Below are 21,183 nucleotides of genomic sequence, written 5' to 3'. Positions count from 1 at the left end.
GTCATGTAGGGGGTGGTCACAGGGGTTACTCCCCTGACTCCCAGCTTCTCCCCCCCAAATAAATTTCCCCACCAGTTGCTGTCCCGGCCCGTCAGGGTAAGCAGCTGGCACGCCAAGACACTTTGTTTACTTAGGTTTACCTCCATACCTGCGGACACTCGAGGTAAACAAACCATCTCGGCCCCCCAACGGCTTATCCTGATGGCCCGAGAGCCAAAGTTTGCTGACCCTTGAATTATAGAGTCCGCTTATGAATGAGTTATAAAAATTTTCCATTTTTACTTATCCATCTTGGGGGGGTTGGCTTATAAACGAACTGGCTTATGATCGAGTATATACGGTAATTTTAACGAGAGTGAATAATACACTCAACACTCTATAAAACAAAGAGGAGGATACCACCCATGCCCCAAGGAGCTTACATTCTAAATATACAAACAGTACCAGAATGACATATAACACACCAGATAATGGGTTTAACTACAAGTGAAATAATTAAGATTTGTTTTTTATTTAACAACACATCTTTTGTTGGTTGTTTAACATTGATAAGATTTTGTGGAATATGTAAGCTTTAAGGAGTGGTCTCACGAAGAGTGGTCTCTTTATGCTCCAGGAGAGGGAGGCAGTTCAAGGTGGAAGAGGTAGCATATAAGAAGGTGTGAAGACAAGAATGGGAAGAGGACAAAGGAAGCAGCTAGATAAAAGTAAAGAGTTGAAGTGGGTTTTTAGGAATGAATGAGAGAAAAAAATGCAGGCAGGAGCAAACTTGTGCACAACCTGAGGATTCTGAACTTCATGTATCAGCTGAGGAAAGCCAGAAAAAGGGCTGAAGAGTCTGTGTGGCAGGTGACAGATGATTTTAGAAGTGAGAACCAATTTCACATCTGACAACAATAAAACATAACTGAGCTATGTACACAAGGGTCCTTACAGATTATGACATGACAAAATTGGACCTAAATGTTCTCAAATACAGGAAACTGTTTTCCCTACTTTCTAGAATGGAAAGTAGTAGAGCCACTGAATTCTGCCACATTGCAGCAGAAAAATAATAAAATGTGATTTTTTTTTAAATCTCCCCAGTAACATTACCTCCATCACTCTTTCCTCCTTTGAACCTGTCATTGACTTTGAGGTTTCTCATCTGATCTCCTCTAAGCCCTCTTCAACCTGCCCCAGTGAAACCCAGGCCTTCCAGGCCACGACTTCTGCTCCCCTTTTCTCACCTCTCCCATCAAATCCCACATCCTGACAATACAAGCACACTACTGTTTCCCACATCCTAAAAAATCTCCATTTTAGACGTATCACCTCTCTTTCTGACTACTGTCCTCCCTTTTTTCCTTCATTTTTAAAACTCACTGAATGTGCTGTCTACAACTGTTGATTTGAGTTCTTCAAACTCCATTCTGGATCCCCCTTGAAACTGCACTCACTGAGATCTCGTATGAATTCTTCATGGCCAAATCTAAGGTCTCAACTCCACCCTCACCCTCATTGATCTCTCAGCACTTTTTAACAAACGTTCTCCTTCTTGACATATTTGTTCTCCTTGCCTTTCATGTCACCATCTTCTCCTGGTTCTCTTCATCTTTTCCAATCATTTCCTCAGCATTTCATTGCCCCTTTTCTCTGACATTACTGACACCACCACCATGTTCCATGTCACTTAGATCTGTAATCGAGATGTCAACTTTTATTCCACTCTCTCACTAGCTCCACACATCCAAAATATATTCAAATCTTGCTGCTTCTTCCTCAAAAACATTTTTAAGATCTAGAATGTTCTCTGTCTGCACAACTAACACTCTCATCCAAGCCCTAATCATCTATCTCCTCCTTCTCTATCCTGGAAAATCCACTTCAGTCCACTCAAGTCCATCCACATAGGAGTTAAGATTCTGCCCATATTGCTGCTCCTCTTTTGAGTACATCCACTGGCATCCCTTTCCCATCAGAAATTCAATTTTCTTCTCCTCATCTTTTAAGGCCCTTCAGTACGCTGCCCCTACCCACTTATCCGTTCTTCTATCTCAGTGTTTCCCAAACTTGGGACGCCGCTTGTGTAGGGAAAGCCCCTCTCGGGCTAAGATTTACATGAATCCTGCAGTTGTCACTTTTGACAAAAATATTCCTCTCTCTATATCCAAGCCAGCCTTTATTGTACACCAAAACTGTGAGGGCCAGAGGTACTCAAGATACAATTTTTCAGCTGCAAGACTGTGTACTTCTTGCTGTACCTCCTTCTACATTATTTATATGAAGGAAATGCCTGTTAAAATGGAAACAAAGAGAGGCTTGCTTTAAAATTTTCATCTTTCTTTTCAGGAATCTGTTTAGAGATGTATGGGTGACAGCATTTTGGAACTGTAGGACACACAATGCCATGACATTCTGATTGTAAATGCTTTTGCAGATATTTTGCTACCACCAATCCCAGTCTTGAAGACGTGCTTGTACATGACCTACCATAAGCTGCTGCCCAAGCTATGGGCATAAAAGTTTTAATTTCAGTGTCATCAATTTGCTGTTCATGGGCCACTGCTGCATCTTCTTCCCCTACAATCACTTCCATATAAACCTCATCAGCAAGTTCTGCAACATCTAACAGAAAAAGAAATTAAGAATAAACAGCATTAATAATAATTTCACATAATTGAAAATAAAAACCCTGTCCCCAAAAAAAGGCCACCTACTTACTTAAATCTTCATCTTCATGCTGAGAATCATTTACAGTCATGTAAACCATTTTTTCCCTTGGAATACGAACACTGCTGTTTTGATCAAGTAGTCCCACTCCATGATCATTCTCAGATTCACTCTCCACAATGTCTACTGTGCCTCCTAATTAAGAAGACCAGAATAAAAGTGTTTTTTTAAAGTACATTTCTACCAAATTACATTCTAAACTGAAAAATAATATAAAAAATGTTTATATTCTTTAACATTTAGAATCCATGGCTCTTCACAAATGATTTGAGAAAAACCATAGTCTCAGAGTATACAGGATTTCAGGAGTCAAGTTAGAATATTCTAAAATGACCATGCTGATTTACCTAAATCATCTTCTCCAGGATCAGCTTTGAAGATATATACTTTGATGACTTCTGGACAAATGCTGTCCACTTTACACGGATCACTTTCTGAATCTGCTTCCATGGTAATTTCAGCAGAACCTTCATGTTCTATCTTCCCAGTATCATCCACTACAAAGACAAATTATAATATGATCACACAATCTATACAAACAGCTGCAAATGAGAGAGGATTCACTTTATCATTTCAGTTCTAAAATGGTTGAAAATAAATTTACTGGTTTGACACTGGAGTGGAAGAAGCCACACAAAGAATTGCTTAAGATTCCTAAAAAAAAAAAAAAAAGAGAGAGAGACGGAAGCAAATCCAAGACACAAGATTTTCATCATCTAGATAAGATAAAAGTGATAAGCTGCATCACTCTATTAGAAAAAAAGGCAGCAGCATTCTTGCATTACTTGATGAAACAAGGGCAGCCCTTATGCCCTATTTCAACCCAAGCTAGCCAAAATATATTGGTGATGAAGGCAGTAAGAGAAAGGAAACAGCCACAGTGAAGAATACAAAACTGCTTCACAACTTCTCTAGGTTGCCCTTCCTTGACCACTAATATAGAGAACCAGTACTACAATTTGGAGCAAAGAGAAGATGAATGACAACCATCAGGAAATATCCCAAAATAGCAAACTGCGGTAAGAGGGGGGAAAACAGCATACTAGTACTTATTCTACAGCCCAGGCTTCATACACTTCTTCAATTTTTAACGACTTTCTCCCCTCCACACACACATCCAACAAGCTATTAACTCCCTTCCTGTCAAGAGCTGTCCTTTACTCCTCTCACCTCTCCCATAAGGCCACATATTACAGATGTCCCTTCAGTTGAGAACTGGACCTAGCTCCCTTCTAAGCCTATTAATACTGCTCCTTTAGTTGGCTAGAAAGGGGATTAACTACATTAAAACACTAGGTCTGTCTTTTCCCACTAACCAAGAAGCAGCATTTTAAGCAATCCCAGACCCTGCTTGCTCATAAAAAAGGGACCAAGTTCAGTTTCAAACTAATGAATTGCCACTCTAACACTGACAAATTCTGATTCCATTAATTCCTGTCAACTTCCCTACAGAAAGAAATTTAAATTGTATGGAGTATTACAGTCCTATATCCATTCCCCACTATTATTTTGAATTCATTGCAAAACAATCTCTTAAAGGAAGACTGTGCCTGTTCCATTGCTGCTCCTCAATGGACTTCCTCCAAGCAGCAGAATGAAAATATAGTTCACACACATATACCCACATTCATGTGATAAATTTATTTTCCACGCAGTTTTTAACTGGCTCACCTGCTCTCTGCCCACTAAGCCACTAGTACTGCTAGTGCTTCTAACACGGCAACCTCATAAGCAGCTTCAGAAATCTGACATCTTTTTAAAACACATACCATAAGAAAATATTTCTTTGCCCAAATGTGGCCTTTTATCCCAAAATATTAATTTCCACAGACTCACAAAGTCCACTATCTCACAACCCTACAGGGATTTCCCATTTCCAACAGGATCCGGCATTTTCTTCTAGCACTGGCAGAGTCCAAAGACCTGGACTTAAAATATATGGCATTATGTACAATAAATACTTTAAGTCTCTTTTTGAGGTTTTTATGGCTCCTTCAAAGTCATGTATAGTTTGGAATCATGGTAACAAAAGGCACAAATTTTAGAGGAAAAGAAATGCAAAACAGTACCAATAAAATCTTTTAAAACGCTAAAAATTTTCTAATAGCTTTCTGTAACGTGGCATATACAGAGTACATGATGTCATGGTATAAAAATCTTATTGGCTCATCTGGAATGATCTGCATTCGTCAATCATGGTTATGCCACTCATGAACAATGCAGCCAGCCCGAGCATCATGCTGACCTCCTTTGTAAAGTGCTTTGAGATCTACTGATGCAAAGCGCTATACAAGACTAGGTATTGTTGTTATTATTGTGCAATTATGTCAACATAAAACCTTTATACCACATACAATCGATGTATTCTGTCTCTCATCCGTACTATACATACATTTACACATGCATAACATTTCTCAACAAGGAATGTAAATTAGTAGCTATCACTATTTGCAGAGAATATTATGCATTATATTACATCACAAAATATTAAAAATGTTCTTTAATCTACTAGTCCCATCACTAGAAATGGCAGCAGGAATGCACCAAACACTATTTTTTCAAGTGAATGATGAATGAACACTGCATAATACATTGCTTCCAAAGTCCCAGAAAACCAAGAGTATTATCTGAAATGCCTTTAGGAACAAGGTCCTAGATCAAGAGAATGTCCTTGTTAACATAGCTGTAATGAAACTCAGAACCTTTTAAACGGAGAAAAAAGGCAAGACATTATGGTGATATGTTATTACAGATCACTTTGAAAATGCAACCTTACAGGAGGTGTTCTCAGCTACCTGGATGTACTTTTATAAAAAATTCCTTGGAATACACGAGACCCCAACTATAAATAAAATTCTGGCATGGGGGGGGGAAATGTATTATCATCATTCCTCAAGTATACTTTTTGTTTTGTTCCTTCTGTAGGATTTAATTACTCCCTTCTGGATTGACTATCAGCACTGTCCATCTAGATAGTGCTCTCTCATCAATAGGGCTTGATATTGCACCACTGAAGTCAATGGGAAATTTGCCACTGACTTAAATGGATGCAGGAACAAGTCCTTAACAAGGAAAAAAATAACTGAAGGTTCTAGAGCCCAGAATACTATGGTAGGCAGGGATTGTTTTTGGTTTTCTTTTTTAAAACAATTAACTTCTAATTGTAGAGTCTGGTGGGTTTTTTTTGTTTTGTTTTTTTTAAATAATGTATAGAAGGTTTCTGGCTTATGAATCAGAAACTCAGTTCCTTCTCCTCCAGATAATGGATAAGGTCTTCCTACCCTAGAGAGTAATCTTTGTGAAAAATGCAATTTTAAGGCAATTGGTGCATATTTCAATGTACAAAATTATAATTAGTTCGTTTCCCGACTCCCCTTCACATTATATATAAACCTCAGATATGACTCCTATTTAATAAAAGTATCCTTTAATAATCCTATTTAACAAACAAAACAAGACAAAAACATGCCAAACTTTTAAAATGTGAGTATGTGTAGAAATATAGGACCACATTTTCCCCTTGGAGGAAAAATTCCCACACATATTTCTGGGAGAGTTTGCAGCATTAACATGCTAGCAGTGCTTGGCAGATTAGAGGAAGAGTAGAAAATATGATAAATAGTGCAGTAAGTTCAATAGGAGAAAAGTTGGGAAGAAAGGATGAGAAAAGAGTAAAAGAGAAGACAAGATCAGAGATAACAAGGAAAGAAGGAAAAGGAAATCAGAAGGTGAGATGGAAACAAAGGGGAAACAAAATATATCCCAGCAGCAATAACACCATTTCCCTCTCCAATTGGCTCTCTATATAAAGCATGTTTCCACTGAAGTATAGTTTGGCTGCAGCTGCTGGCCATTGTCTGCTATCCACAGTGCAGCTGGGTGGTTGATTAGTGACCAAGACATGTAGTGTGCCTGCCACACTGAAGCATCTATCTATACTGGTTTATTTGGGCTTTGGTATCATCCTTGTAATTACACCTCTACCTCGATATAACGCTGTCCTCAGAAGCCAAAAAATCTTACCGCATTCTATGTGAAACCGCGTTATATCAAACTTGCTTTGAACCGCCGGAGTGCGCAGCCCCGCCCCCCCCGGAGCACTACTTTACCGCGTTATATCAGAATTCCTGTTATATCGGGTCGCATTATATCGGGGTAGAGGTGTACTTATTTTAGGGTGCAGTCTAAAAATGTTATTTTGGTTACATAGTGATTTTTTTTTTTTTTAAATGAACACTTTCCACGCATTTTTCTGTATTTTTCAAGCTTCTCAACCTCAGTTAGAGAAAATGAGGTTTACAAACATCAACCTGGTCAATGTTTAAAATGTGAAGCCTCTTAGATGCTTGAATTTTTAATTCAAATACATGACCTATCCATGGGTACTACCCCACACCTGTCTTACCCATGAATGCGCCAAACACAGGATGCTGCCATTTTCTTATATTCTCCCTCCTGGAAGTAAAAAAGGAAAATGTGTTCCTATCTGTTAATTTAATTTCTCAAAGAATGCATGCTCACTTGCTGGTGGTCTTCAGAGAGCTCATGATCACATGACGCTGGCTCTTTTCTCATTTCCAGTTGCTAAATTTACTCTAAAAAATGGCAAAAAATACACTTTCCTAATGTTACTTTTCTATGTATGCAATTGCTATAGTTGCTACAGTGATTTTACGTGATCACAAATGGAAGAGGAAGGTGGACTGCACAATTGTGCGCAAAGGTAGAAGTGGTCCATCAAAGAATCTGTTAATGTAGTCCACAACATGAAAAATCTTGAGAACCCCTAATCTAAAGCATATCTAGATAGTCTCCATTTGGAGGAATAACTGTAAGACCAAGAGATAATAAAGGAATGACTAAGAGCAGTACAAGGAAAAACAAAATATAGCTTATATATTAATAACATTGAATTAATCTGTTAATTGTCTACTATACTACTACCGTAACGTGGGTGGACAACGGAAGCTTTATAAGGACTTGCTGAAGGACAACCTAAAAAAATGTAATATTGACATTGATACTTGGGAGACACTTGCCCGGGATCGCTTAAAATGGAGTGAAGTCCTACGTGATGGTCCCCTGCATTTTGAACTTGCTCACCAACAAGCCGAAGAGGACAAGAGGCGCAGGAGGAAGGAGAGACTGGTCTCCAGTCATGGTCAACAGCCTCCTGCTGAGTCTGAAAACATCTGTCCTCATTCAAATAGAACATGTGGTTCAAGGATTGGTCTTATTAGCCACTGGAAGAACCATAACGCCCATGGAAGATGATCAGACTTGGTAACAAGTGATCGCCCATCATCATCAGACTACTACAGCATTTGCCTCCCACCAAACATTAAATCTAAAATGAAAAATTCTTATATATGAACAAATTGCACCACAAACTATGTCAAAATGTGACCCTGGAAAGACCAAATGGTATAACCTTCTTACATTTCTCTACTCCAAAAATATACAAATTGGGCACAATTCAGGTGCCATCCTTTTACATCTACATACTCATCAATAAATACCACATCAATCCAGTCCTTGAATCCAAAAAAATAACTCCACATTTACATCAATTTCACCAAGAATCTGGCTCCAGGTCTCTGGAGCCAGTCTGGAACAATAAGAACAACATGAGTTCTGTACTTACATTGCCAAAGATTCTCACTATCACAGGTAACAGACAAAATACTTAGGATAAGTTGTTTGCCAGCTTCTAGAACAACTTGCTTAGTTTAGTATTTCCTTAACGCAAAAGGTTGTTGCATTCTTCCATAATGTTTATACTCAAGTAGGTTCCTAAACAGGCTGTATTTCCCAAACTGACCTTTCGTTCAATCTGTACATTTACACTGTTTATTTGTATTGCAACTGAAAAGCTAGACTTTCTGTACACTGAAATGGCAATTTTACTTCCTGTTGTAATCTAGTATATCTTGTGCCCACTTTCTTTTCCACACAGAACACTGTTATGATGGTGTCCAACACAATGCCAGGCCATCCTGACATTTCTTTAATGGTAAGATGACACTGCGAACTTCCTACAATCCCAAGAAACAGAAATCTATCATAGATAAATTTCCCAGGACTCAAGACTGATATCTGTCATTAGTCGGTCTTGGTGGGCTCTACAGCAAAGTAGCTCCAATTCCCATAATTTGGCTCCTGTCTACCCAGCACAGTAAAAACTAAGCTCTTGAATATTACTCTTACCAACGTACCCTAATGTCTTCCACCTTATGATCAACACGCAGTGATCTCATAAACATTCTTGGCCAGGACAGTTATGCACAGTACCATTATAACGGTTAAATAGGGTCTGACAGCAAATGTTACTTTTTTGAGGGAAAAAACTATTATGTCTTGCACCTTTAAGAACCTCAAGAAAAAATAGCTCTGTACTCCCAGGTTGTTGATGAAGACAGCCTGTAAAACAAAAACATTTTTTATATCTGCTACAAAACCATGATTCTTCAATACTGAAGTCATACGGATTATGGTTCTGTTGACTAGGTCCATTGCTCTTGACCTTATAAAAATATCATCCAGGGGGATGGGGAAGAATGTGCCCCTTCTAAACCTAAGTAATTATACAATCACTGTTACCATCTTTGTGAATACCCTTGGTTCTGAAAAAGTCCTGTACTGAAAATGTTGGTTCTGGTACATGAATCAAATATTTCTTACTCTAGGCCTGATTAGGATGTGAATGTAATGTGCTTGCTGTATCTGTTGACATCATATAATTTCCTAGATTTGCAGAATACTGGACCAATACAAAGTTTCCTAGGTTAGCCTTCATCTCTTCAGATTTCCTATATTGATTATTTATATTTTACCATTCTTATTGCACAAAATATACTTAGAACATCCAGCACAACTTCTCTTCTGATGGAGCTGTTTCTATTGCCCCTGTTCAGCCACAAAAGCTAATTGCATGTCTCCTGCTTTGACGAACTGAGTAAAATCAGAAATGTAGAAACCTTAATGTCAGTTGGATGTCCAGCTCTAAGGTACTGTCCTCCCTGATAAACTCAACATCTTTCTGTCTATGACCATTTTTTAACATTTTACTAAAATGTTACATTTCCATGTAGGGAGAAATGGCTTTCCAAATCATAATTTTGGTCTATGGCTAGAGGAGTCGGTTTGATGTGTGTCTGTCCATAATCTGTCCCCTTTTGGCCAAGATATATCAAGAGTCCTCCTTAAATGACTTTTTCTGGCATGGATAAAAGGAAAAGTGTGGTTTATCAAAACCCTTGGAATCCTTTCCCATGCTGCTTAACAGCTGGTAGTGGTTTTCATTCTCTGCTTAGGGATCCAAAGGCAGAGTTGAGTTAGGTATAAATAGCCAGGACCCAGTTCAGATCAAACAACTGAGTTTCTGAGGGCAATCAAAGACAGAGTATCTACACAAAAAGAGGGTATCACTAGCGGTAAGAAGCATTATCTTGGAAATGGAATGCATACCAAGGAAATCAAGGCAGTCTCATATACATGAGAGATTTCATTTGTAATGGGATGATTCAAACAGTAGATAAATTTGCTGAAGGAAAGTCTCACAGAAAGGAGATCACTAAGACAGGTACCATCAGAAAGGAAAATGCAGGTTCAATCCATAAACAGGAAGAAGGAATAAGAAAAGCATGTGTGGAGCCATTCAACTGTTAGACACTCATTCAACCATTCTCACCTGAGCAACAGCTAAACCAATCTTGAATAATGAGATGATGATCAGATTGAGAAGAAGCCAGGTACAAAGAGTAGCCTATCCAGCAAAGGAAAAACAATGAAAGGGAACCAACAGACAGAAAGAAGGTGGCAAGTGATCTTACCTAGGAATTCCATTGAAGAATATGGGACAGATAACTTGTGACCCATATAAAGTGATCAGAGTAATATTCTGCCTCTCAAGTGACATAGCATAATACAAAGGGCAAAAGTATTCCTAAGAAAACAGGAAAATGTCGATGTATTGTAGTATACATGGAAACCGGCAACATTTAGATACTATGATGCAGGTACCTTAGATTAAGTCAACCTCGCAAAATTCTACTCACCCATTTGCCCAAAATGATTAATTTAGATAAACATAACTGAAAAAAGTTGTGATAGAATCAAGGATGATTTCAGGGATTTGGGGGGGGGAAATCAAAGGTGAGACTGATGTTGGTGATCTTCTCTGAGAGCCATCTGGTTCCAAGTGCAACTGAAGAAGGAAGAAGATTGAGCCTGAAGACCAAGAAAGACATACACTGCAGATGTAAAGAGGAGAGCTTTGAATTTAAAAATCATTTGATTTTTTTTCTATAATGAAGTGACTATTCAGATTAGACAATCTCCACTCAACAAGAGGGAGTACTAATCTCCTGACTTCAAAACCAGTAGAACTTGTTAGGCAGGCTTTAAACACAGTAGAAGGTAATGGAAGAAACTTTCATTTAACTCAAATTCTAGAATGTACTTTCAATTCAAAATATAAAGGAAAACAATAGATACACTTTACAACAAAAGATGAATATAAAATACTAAATTTACTTAAGTACCTGAGCTAGAAGGGCCAAATATATTACAAAAATATTTAAAAACACATTAGCATTTAATAGCAATGAAAGTAAAGAATCAAGTCAGTGGAGGAACCACGCTGGATCTACTTCTTACCAAGCAGAAGTAACTGACTAAGAATAAAAAACCTTGGTTCGGTTAAACATGATGAGGCTCTCTCATGTTTTCAATCAATTACTCTCTACAGTTAAGAAGTACAAAAGGATGGTTTCTTAGCTAGGGACCATTAATTTGATCTCCATATTGATTTAAAACACAGCTACACAAGGATATTCGACACTAGGAAGTCAAATGTTAGGGAATTAAGAAATCAAATGATCATGGAGGCAAGGAGAAGAATTATGCAAATCCATAAGTGCGGAAGATGATATTATAGTTAAGCCAAAACAAACTAAAATTCCATTAAAAAAATAAATATTCAAAGAACAACTAGTCAAAGAACCTGTACTAGAAATGAAGCAAGAATCAATATATTAAGTCAGTTAAGTTCCATTATTTGAGTCATTAAAATCTAGACAAAACAAATAATCCTGCAAGGATCAACGTAAATGGGCTAAATGATACAATATGTCTGTTTTATTTCAATGATTCTGATTAAAAACCCGTTTAATGGCATTACTTTCATAAATTATATAGGACCCAAGAATGTTAATCAGATTACACCATTCAAATCAGTGTTAGTTTGAGCAAAGGGTTATTTCCCACAGGGGAATTAACTTTATGATTTGGTGGTGTCCCTTTTCCCTCCTTCTCTCCCTCCCTCCCTCCCACACACTCACTCTCACACACACACACACACACACACGTTTCAATATTGCAATTCTAATATACCATTCTACTGGTATAAAGGGGCTTAAAAAAATTCAAAAACCAAAATCTTGAGTTCAAGGTAGCTTCCCAATTATGTGCAATAGTGTCTGTCCTTTTTGCTAATTGTGTGCCTTCACATGGTCAGTTTATTCAAGAGAAAAAACATATTCTAATAGAAAAGAAAAAAAGTTATTGCTACATGTATTTATATATCTAAAAGAGGAGCTTAGCAAAAACATTAAGAATAATATTTCAGATGCAAGACATTTTTCAAACTGCAGAAAAATAGAACAGTTCTGTGGCTGTCCCTCTTCCACTTATGTGAAACCATTCTTTTGCTTTCTTAGTGATTTTGCAACATATACTGGAGCAATGCCAGGTTTATTTCCTATAGTTGTTATTAAGTAAATGGCATTTTACACCTTTGTTACAGAAACTATTCATATAAAATATTGTTCTGTAAACTAATACATGAGTATTTTATTTTAAAAGGCTTATTTTAATAATCAGATAGCTGGAAAAACTACTTTATCTATATTAGCTTCATAAATAAACCACCTCAGCAGGAACACAATTATAACTGAAAATATTCATGCATATTTCTGAGACTTTGTTTTTATAACTATTTCAGAAAAAACTCTCTCTCTCTGGCATTATTTAAAAGGAACAAAAATTTTTGAACAGCACCCCAGTCAATGTCATTCACTCTATCTTTTACTGCTTTCCCCATAAACTTACAGGAAATCATAAGGTAATCTTCACAGTTGCCCTTATCTTGGTGCTGCACGGGGATTCCATTGGCATCGATCACTGCTTCTGAGGCACAGTCTGCTACCAACACTTCTTCAGAAACTACATCTTCTCCCAGACTATCGGTGACAATTTCTGCTTCTACAACATTATCATGAACCACATGTTCCACATGCCCAACTTCAGGTACATGCATTGATTCACTTGCCAGTACATGTTCTGGTATAGACAATGCTGCTGCTGTTATGTCAGAAGCTAAAACATCATCTGGAACAGTGCAGTGTGCTAAAGAAACCTCATCAGCCACCTCTGTGCCCAGTACTTGTTCAGGAATAATGACAGTTTCAGACACATCTGCCTCTTCCATGATATCTGAGCATTGAACATCCTCAATAACAACATCCTCAATGACATCTTGGATGACTACAGAATCTGGATCATCAGGAACAAAGTTATGCACAGTTATGTCTGAGTCCACCACATCTGAAACAAATACTGTTTCTTGCACTTCCACAACAATCTGATCTCCATCCATATGTGCTGCATCTGATCCTGAAAAATATAATTAAACCAATGTTGAAAACATCCACAGTAATTCAAGGAACATGGCTGATATTTATGGGCTGTAAATTATTACAATTTGTCTTCAGATTATAAACAACGTATCTATCTACCACAAGCATTCTGGTATCTTTGACCATATCTATTTAGAGAGAGACAGGGCAGTTGAAAAAGCACTAGAAAATTGTTACTTTCTTATTAGCCACTGACATTTCTTTGACAAATTAACATAGACCAGTTTTCTAGCATTCAACTAAAAGAGACCATAATTTTTTTTATGGATAAGGTCAGCCATTTTTGAGCTTCTGCCATAACCCCCAAACACTTCTCCTTTCAGAGTATCCTGTAGCCAGTACATTTTAGTTACATTGTTCTGAACTAAAAATAAAATCACAAGTGCAGCATTCAGTCCAAAAATAATAATAAAACAGCCCAGCTTCATTCAGTAACGACAACTGACTGGTTATAATCTATTTTATGTTTAACATGAAGGGTCTCATATGCTTTATCTCCTGTCAGACCTGTTGGGTCAAAAAACGCATTTGGCTCATGTGGCTGCAGTTCAAGTCCATCTTCATCCATGGCCTTTAATTCTCATCAGTCACAGTGCCTGAGAAAAATAAAGAACAGAAAGGTTACTTGCCCAGTAACTGTAGTTCTCTGAGAGTTCCCTATGCATATCTCCAACTCTTATTCAAGAAGTGAAATCCTAGCCCCATTGAGGTCAAAGGCAAAATGCCCCTTGACTTCAGTATGGCCAAGATTTTCACTCAAGGTGCCTGTACGGTTCCTAAATCTCTGGAAAGCCATACCCTTTGGGACTCTCAAAAGCATCTCATGTGACTGAACATTCAGGGCTTGAACAAAGGGTAGATGACCCCTAAACACCTCAGTTCATTTTTCCTGAACCTCATATTTCAAGGAGGTATAGAAAACTCTGAGGAAGATGGGCAGAGAAAGTGAATACATACAGATATTCCCCAAAGAGAGAAACCTCTGCAAATTTCCACTCATGAGAGACTGGTAAACAGTACAACCCAGATGGATGATGGGCTGAGGAGTTCTCAAATTAATAATGATTACAAAATTACTCAAGGTGAGTAAAGGTAGATGTCTAATAGAATCAGAAATGGACACTGCTCTGGGGTCGCTTATGTTCACAGCCTTTGGCAGCCAGAAAGGAACTAAGGCAGCTAGGGCCTGCATTTCATACCTCCCTCGGGGTCCCAAATGGTCATTGCCACAAGGTTCCAGACCCCCCTGTCACAGGCACTTTGAATTTCATGAGTGAGATTATGCAGAGGCTCCCTGGAGAAGCATCACCCATTTGCTTTTAGACTAAAAATACCATCTGGTCTCAAACATTATCAAATTTAAAATTCTATCAACTCTCTATAGTTTGATACAACATCAAAACTTATTTGATGAATAGTAACTGATTAGATCTTAAATCACTCTACCTCCCAAAAAATCTAAATACTAAAAGGTTAAGAAATTCTCATTACAATTTACCCCTCTAATCTTAATTCTGCCCCCTTGCATATATGCATTAGAATTAGGCTTGAGCAAACCAGTCTGGACTAGTCCCTTGAACTTAATCCAAGCTAGGGGGATTTGATGTGTAAGACCAGGAAGAGGCGACAGAATCTCCTTGAAGATTTCTTCCAATAAGAAGAATTATGTCAGTAGGTGGAAGGCATGTGGTTTTCCTCCCTCCAAATACTTTTGCCAATTATGGGCAGGAACCCCCACTATCATCATAATGCCTTATTACAATGCATGAGCCCAATATAAAGAGTTAAGATTTTTGTGGAAACCTTAACTGAAAACTTCAACAATTTGTTTTCATTCTCCATCTTTCCTTTATATTAATTAAGTTTTTGCATGGGGGAGTTTCTTTATTTGATAAACAAACAAACACACATTCCCAAACACACACCCCCAGCCAGAAGCAAATATATTCCAACCCCATCGTTGCACAACCTAATCCTCTGCTACTCCCAGCTAACAAATCCTCCTGTTGAGAAAAATAATGTAAACAAGTGGGGTGGGGGGGGGAGAGGGAATGTAGCCAGAAATTAAACTATGGGAACAGCAGCTGCAGTCCGATGTAAAAAATATACTTTTTTTCATGGACTCCTTTGTTACTTGGAGAAGTCCAGTTGAACGACCCTAGATGCTGAAAAAGGATCTGCACTGACAAACTGTGGAGGACTGTAGTCCAAGGCTCCCCGATCTTGAAAAGGGATCTGCACTGACAGATTGTTATGGAGTTCTGTTGAGATCAATCAGGCCATTTTGAATGTCAAGATATTATGTCAATGGCACTCTGCACTGATGTAAGGGTCTGCCCAAGCAGATCCCTCCACAGATCTAGGACCCCAAATACTCATTAGGAAGAAACTTTTTTAGCTTTGGATCTGGGAAAGATCACAGATTTGTCAACTTTTGTTATCGTAGAAAAGCAAGAACTCTAGCACCCCAGGTATTCTAAGACAATCATTTATTCAAGTATTAATCACCAGTCCCAAATCTGTTCAGCTTTAGTAATTGAACAAATTCAGGTCTATTAAGTCTATTAAGAATTTATTTCCTATAATAGTATGTTTTCCTGTGCTGCCTTCTTATAGTTGCTTCTTTTCCTTCTCTCTTTCTCCACCCATTCGTATCTCTCGATATTTCCCTACATTATGTTCTCTGCTGTCTTACCTATATTTTCTCATACTACACCCCCAGTCATTTATTTCTCTTTTCTAACTTACCCTCTCTAACATACCCCTCTATGCATCCCCCTCATTCATGCACACACACAGGACTTGTAAATGTATCAGATACCTAGTAGCAAGAACTAAACCTGCTAGCCAAAAACTGACCAAAAAAAATGGAGTGACCTGCTCTGTCCCCAAGCAATGCCAAGTAGAAGTACTATTTCTGGATCCTACTTAATGGCTCCATCTTATCATATATATTATCCTTTGATAAGTTAGAGTCTGATGACTTTGAAGCCCCAATTCCCACTGGCTGCTGGAAAGAGCATTCACGCTCTCTATTCCCCACTCCCATGCCATGGCCTCCTTGCTCCTGTGATGGATGTTATCCATCTGTTATCCTATCTTTCCCTCAAATTTCTGGCTACTGCTCAGGGAGGTCTCCATTACTCAGCTTCTCCTTTTGGGTCCTTCTCCCCTAGGAATAACTCTATTGCTTTCCTCTACTACTGTTCTAAGTTCCAAAAGTGTGAAATTGACCTGATTCTCATCATTATTCAAGGCTGCCCACAGATTCTGAGTAGCAGCAGTAAAAACTGACAAGTCTCTGGTCAGTTCTCACCCTGATGCAATTTAGTAAAGATACCAACAACAGTACGGGTGCTAGAGCTGTCCATCTGCAAATTCAGGAAGACAGTACTTTATTTGTTTGACTCTGTTCATGCTCAACCATTGAGATCAGAAATTCTGCAAAGGAAAGGCTTACATTCTGCAAATGTTGATTTCAGTCATCTGAGAAGGCTTTCCAAGCAAGTGGATTTTTAAGATTTAGTGTGGTGAATCAAGGATAGACTTTCTACCACTTGTAACTTGTACAACATAGAAGTTTTATACTTTTTTTTTTTTAAACTAGCCTCTACTGGAATAAATAAGATTTGCCTCAATACACTTTAAGACCCCAATCCTACAACTAGATCCATGCAGAGACCTCTGCACCCATGTGGAACCCCAATGGCTTCAAAGAGCCTCTTTGCAGGTATACTGATCCGCCTGCACTGTCAGATCCAACTGAAGGATCAGGAACTAAGTCAGTTTCATGTGGCTTTAGAATAAGTATGACCTTAAATATTGCATAGTTTAGTCTGTAAAGCTAAACTATAAAGACACCTCTAACAGGATGCTTATAATATCTGCTTATAAGAGCAATATAACTTTATTTGGGCAAATGAAAATCAAGGCAAATTTCTGATATGAGGACAGGTAAGAAAAAATATATTTGGAATACAAATGATATTAAAATGCTAGCAATTCAATAAAAATACCCTACAAAAGAAAATGCTTCATTTCCCAAGATGTTATTTACATCTTTCCCCATAACTCTGACCTTAAATACAATCATTCAAGAAAACAATGAATGGAGAAAGAACATGTGCAGGAGAGAGTGAGATTGTAATATGCCATTGAAACATGCAAATTCCATTACCCAACCCCCTTACAAAGGAAGCAAGAGGGGGAAGACTAAGGCCTGGTGTATACTACAAAATTAGGTCAGCACAACTACATTGTTCAGGGGTGTGAAAAATCCACATGCCTGAGCAGCATAGTTAAGCTGACCTTAAATTCACATGTAAAATTCTTCCATCAACCTAGCTACTGCCTCTCAGGTGGATTATCTACATGGATGGGAGACTATGGCCTGTCAGCATAGGTAGTATCTACACTGAAGCACTACAGCAGTGCAGCTGCAGGGGTGCCACTAGTGTTTTAAGTGTAGACAAACCCTAAGATACAGCAAAATCATTTCTCCATCCTTACAGATGAGAATATACAAAAATCATTCACCCACCTCCATTCCCATAAAGATACCAATATACAGAGCAAAATCTCCCTCATCTCCGTACCAAATTTTTAAAAAGCACAACAAAATCCTGACCCCACTTCCACTGGTGAAGAGCAATCAGCAAAATTCCCTACCTCCCATCCCCAGTGAAAGACCCCCATCTACATCAGAAGTATAACTGAGTCAGGAGAACCAATTACAAGATTTTTTCCTGATCTGGTCACATCACAGTTTTAAAAGTAGTGTAGACGGGATCTAACTGTGTCCCCATAATTGGGTTAAAGCCCTGAGCAGTCCAATGCCTTAGCCTACAAGCAACTTATTACTGTGTTGAAACCAGGTTCCCCTGCCTGACTTGATCATTGAGAATGTAGCACACACACACACACACAAAGGAAAAATCATATTCAAAATTACACCTTTATAAAGCAAGGGCTCAACTTCACAAATAAGTCCTAAAACCATGAAAGATGTTCCAAATACGATTAGCTGCTTGTTTCTTTTTCTGCATCTCCCTCAGTTTGGGCAGTAAAACCAGCATAGTTTCCCTGTGGCCTACAGCCAGGCTCCAAACTCATTTTCACTCTCATGCACTAACTCAGTGCTGGATGTTGGATTGCAGACACTGGGCAAAAGGATGTTTCCTCTGGATTAAGAAAAGAGGGTGACGGGGATGTTTTGGGTCAGACTGAGTCTGTGCTGATTTTAATAAAGCCTAAATCGGGGAAATATTTAGCCCCAAGTATCTCTCTGAAACTCTTCAGTGAAGGGGGCTCTCCAGCCGGGGCTGGGGGAGAACTCACTGCTCCCCATAGGCAGGCAGCCATTCTTCCCAGCGAGGGGACCCTTTCCCGGGCTCCCCTTCGCCCGCAGAGCCCCCTGGCTAGGCAGGGAGCGGTGTCGAGGGGACCCCGCTCGGGGCTCACAACAACTCAGCGTTGCCGCGCTCAAGGCACCGCCAGGGGGGAGGGGTGTGTGTCGGGCTGCAGCGCGGCGCGCCCTGCCCTGCCCCCTCCCGAGGGTGGTGGCGGTAGGGCGGGCGCCCTCCTCTCTCCGCAGTGCGGGGCGCATTGCTGGCGGCCCTGGCGCTGCAGGGGCCCGGGAAGCCGCCGGGGGCGGACAGCGCCAGCCCCTGTCACGCAGCCCCGGGGAGGAGGGGAGGCAGCGGCCGAGGAGCGGGGCTGGGGCCGCCCTCGCTGGCCCGGCCCGCACGAGGGGAGCCTGGCTACTGGGACGAGCGATTAATTCAAGATGGCGGCCGGCGCCCAGCCCCCGCCTCTCGCAGCCTCTGTGCCCCGCCGCCATCTTGTCTCCTCCTCCACAGGCTCCGCGAGCCCCTCTCGGCCGAGCTCGGGGCCTGGCCCCGCCGCCCCCCGGCCCGGCCCGGCCCAGACCCCGCTCCCCACACGGCGCGGCCCCGGCTGCGCCGCACCCAGTCGCGCTGCGAGAGCCCGGCTCGCGGCCCTGCGGCCCGCTCCTGCCGGAGCCCTGGCGCGGCCTAGCTGCGGCCTCCTCCGGGCCTGCACTGCGGCGCCGCGCCGCGGCCTGCTGCGGGCACGGGGAGGAGAAGGCCCGGCCCGCGCTGCTTACCGTGCGGGGTGGCGGGCGGCGGCGCTCGGCTCGGGGCGGCCTCTCGCAGCGCGACTGGGCCGAGCTCGGCGGCGGTGGCTGCGGCGGGGCGGGCGGGAGGGGAGGGAGGGGCCGAGCTCGGAGCTGAGTGGAAGCGGCCAAGCTCCCCGGGCCGGGCCCGCCGTCAGCACGTCACGTCACTGCCCGAGAGAGACCCAGGAAAATGCGGAAGGGAGACGCCGCCGCCGCTGCCTGCGCCGCTCCTCAGGCCAAGCGCCCGGGGCCGCGGGGAGCGGAGCGGGCCCGGGACTCGGCGGCGCCGTTGCCGGGGAGGACGAACAGGAGGGCGGCGGCGGCTCCTCCTCCGCTCCAGCTCGGCCGTAAAATTCCGCTCGGGGCTCAGAGCCGCTCAGCGCGGTCCGGGGAGAAGGGAGCTGCTGGTGGCCCGGGCCCCCTGCCTGGCGAGGCCTGGGCACCCCCGCTCCAGTCGGTGGCACTGACCCACGGGGTGGCCTGGCTCCCCCGTCCCCCAACATATATTTTCAGCGCATCCTGGAAACTCACGCCGCCGCTGTTGGGGGGAAATTAAAGCGGTTTTGGTTTTGTTTTTTATTATTTTGGGGGGGGGGGTCTGTATTTTTTTGCATGTGGAAATAAAATCGGATTGAGTAGCAGATCTCGGGAGGAGGGGGGTGGCCCGGGATAATTCCAAGCGAGCCCTAGTGGAAAACAAATCGATCAGTTCACTTGTATAATGGGATCTGGTGTCTTGTAAATAGGGCTGAAACCGAACCCCGACCTTTACATATTGAAAGAGGCTTCTTGCACACGTACTAGTAGTTACTTTCCTTGAGAATTTTTAATACACATGGTATGTGTTCTGTATCCTCCTGTAAAGAACTGGCATAGCTTCAGGTGGTGGTGTCCCATATAAGAACAGAAAAAAAAATAATCTAAAAACACTATTACTGTTCATTTTTATAAACTTGTATGGGGAGAAAAAGGTTAAAGAACACTGTCAAAGCAAAAACGAGTTAAGTGTAATTTTGAGTACTGCCAATTTTAAAGTTTTACAATTATATTTATTAAAATGCTGTTCTTGTTAAAAAAAATGCACTGTTGCTGTGTCAAAAATGAGTAAGCAAAGTCCCCAACCCTGTAAATATTTACCCATATGAATAACTTTGGGTACCTCTACACTGCAAAAAAGACCTGGGATAGCAAGTCTCCGAGCCTGGTCCACTGATGGTCTGCTACAGGGCTAAAAATAGCAATGTAGACATTCAGGACAGTCTAGGCTCTGAGACCCACTGCTCTGGCTTTTCAGAGAGCCAGGCTCCCACCTAAGCCCCAATGTCTATACTGCTATTTTTGTCTTATAGTGCTAGCCCCGCACTCCCAAGTCAGTTAACCCAGGCTCTGAAATTCACTGCCACGAGTCTTTTGTTTATAGTGTAGACATACTCTATGCCCATGAGTAGGCCCTCTGAACTCAGTGGGAGTATTCACGTATATAAAGGGCTTGACTAACTGAAATGGACCATGCACAAAGTAAAGAAACTGGTAGGACAGTCACGCAAATAATTTGTCTGTTATAGTAATCAAGTACTACACATGCTACTTTTAACAATAGTAGTTTAAAAAATTCAAACAAGTGAAATTTTTAAGTTG

General features: G+C 40.9%; 1 protein-coding gene across 3 annotated transcripts in view; it reads right to left on the bottom strand.

The window, feature by feature from the left end:
- The window catches only part of LOC113406104 (zinc finger X-chromosomal protein), a 24,241-nt gene extending 4,637 nt beyond the window's left edge, over positions 1–19,604 (bottom strand). The window contains exons 1-7 of one of the 3 annotated variants that reach the window (XM_026648860.1): positions 19,534–19,601; positions 18,363–18,589; positions 13,917–14,005; positions 12,823–13,386; positions 3,060–3,209; positions 2,704–2,847; positions 2,473–2,607 (exon numbers count right to left, since the gene is read on the bottom strand). In XM_026648860.1, the coding sequence (XP_026504645.1) occupies positions 2,473–2,607; positions 2,704–2,847; positions 3,060–3,209; positions 12,823–13,386; positions 13,917–13,977 (1,054 nt within the window). In that variant the 5' untranslated portion in view covers positions 13,978–14,005; positions 18,363–18,589; positions 19,534–19,601. Of the gene's footprint in view, positions 1–2,472; positions 2,608–2,703; positions 2,848–3,059; positions 3,210–12,822; positions 13,387–13,916; positions 14,006–18,362; positions 18,822–19,533 lie in introns of those variants that run through there. The other 2 variants (XM_026648856.2, XM_029910807.1) reach the window with 2 other exon arrangements.
- Between the last annotated feature and the right edge of the window lie 1,579 nt (positions 19,605–21,183).

The sequence above is a fragment of the Terrapene carolina genome, unplaced genomic scaffold, assembly GCF_002925995.2.
Source record: "Terrapene carolina triunguis isolate 2854851 unplaced genomic scaffold, T_m_triunguis-2.0 Scaffold22, whole genome shotgun sequence".
Classification (NCBI taxonomy): domain Eukaryota; kingdom Metazoa; phylum Chordata; order Testudines; family Emydidae; genus Terrapene; species Terrapene triunguis.
Note: the sequence above shows the minus strand (reverse complement) of the source record. Positions and strands in the feature narration are given on the sequence as shown.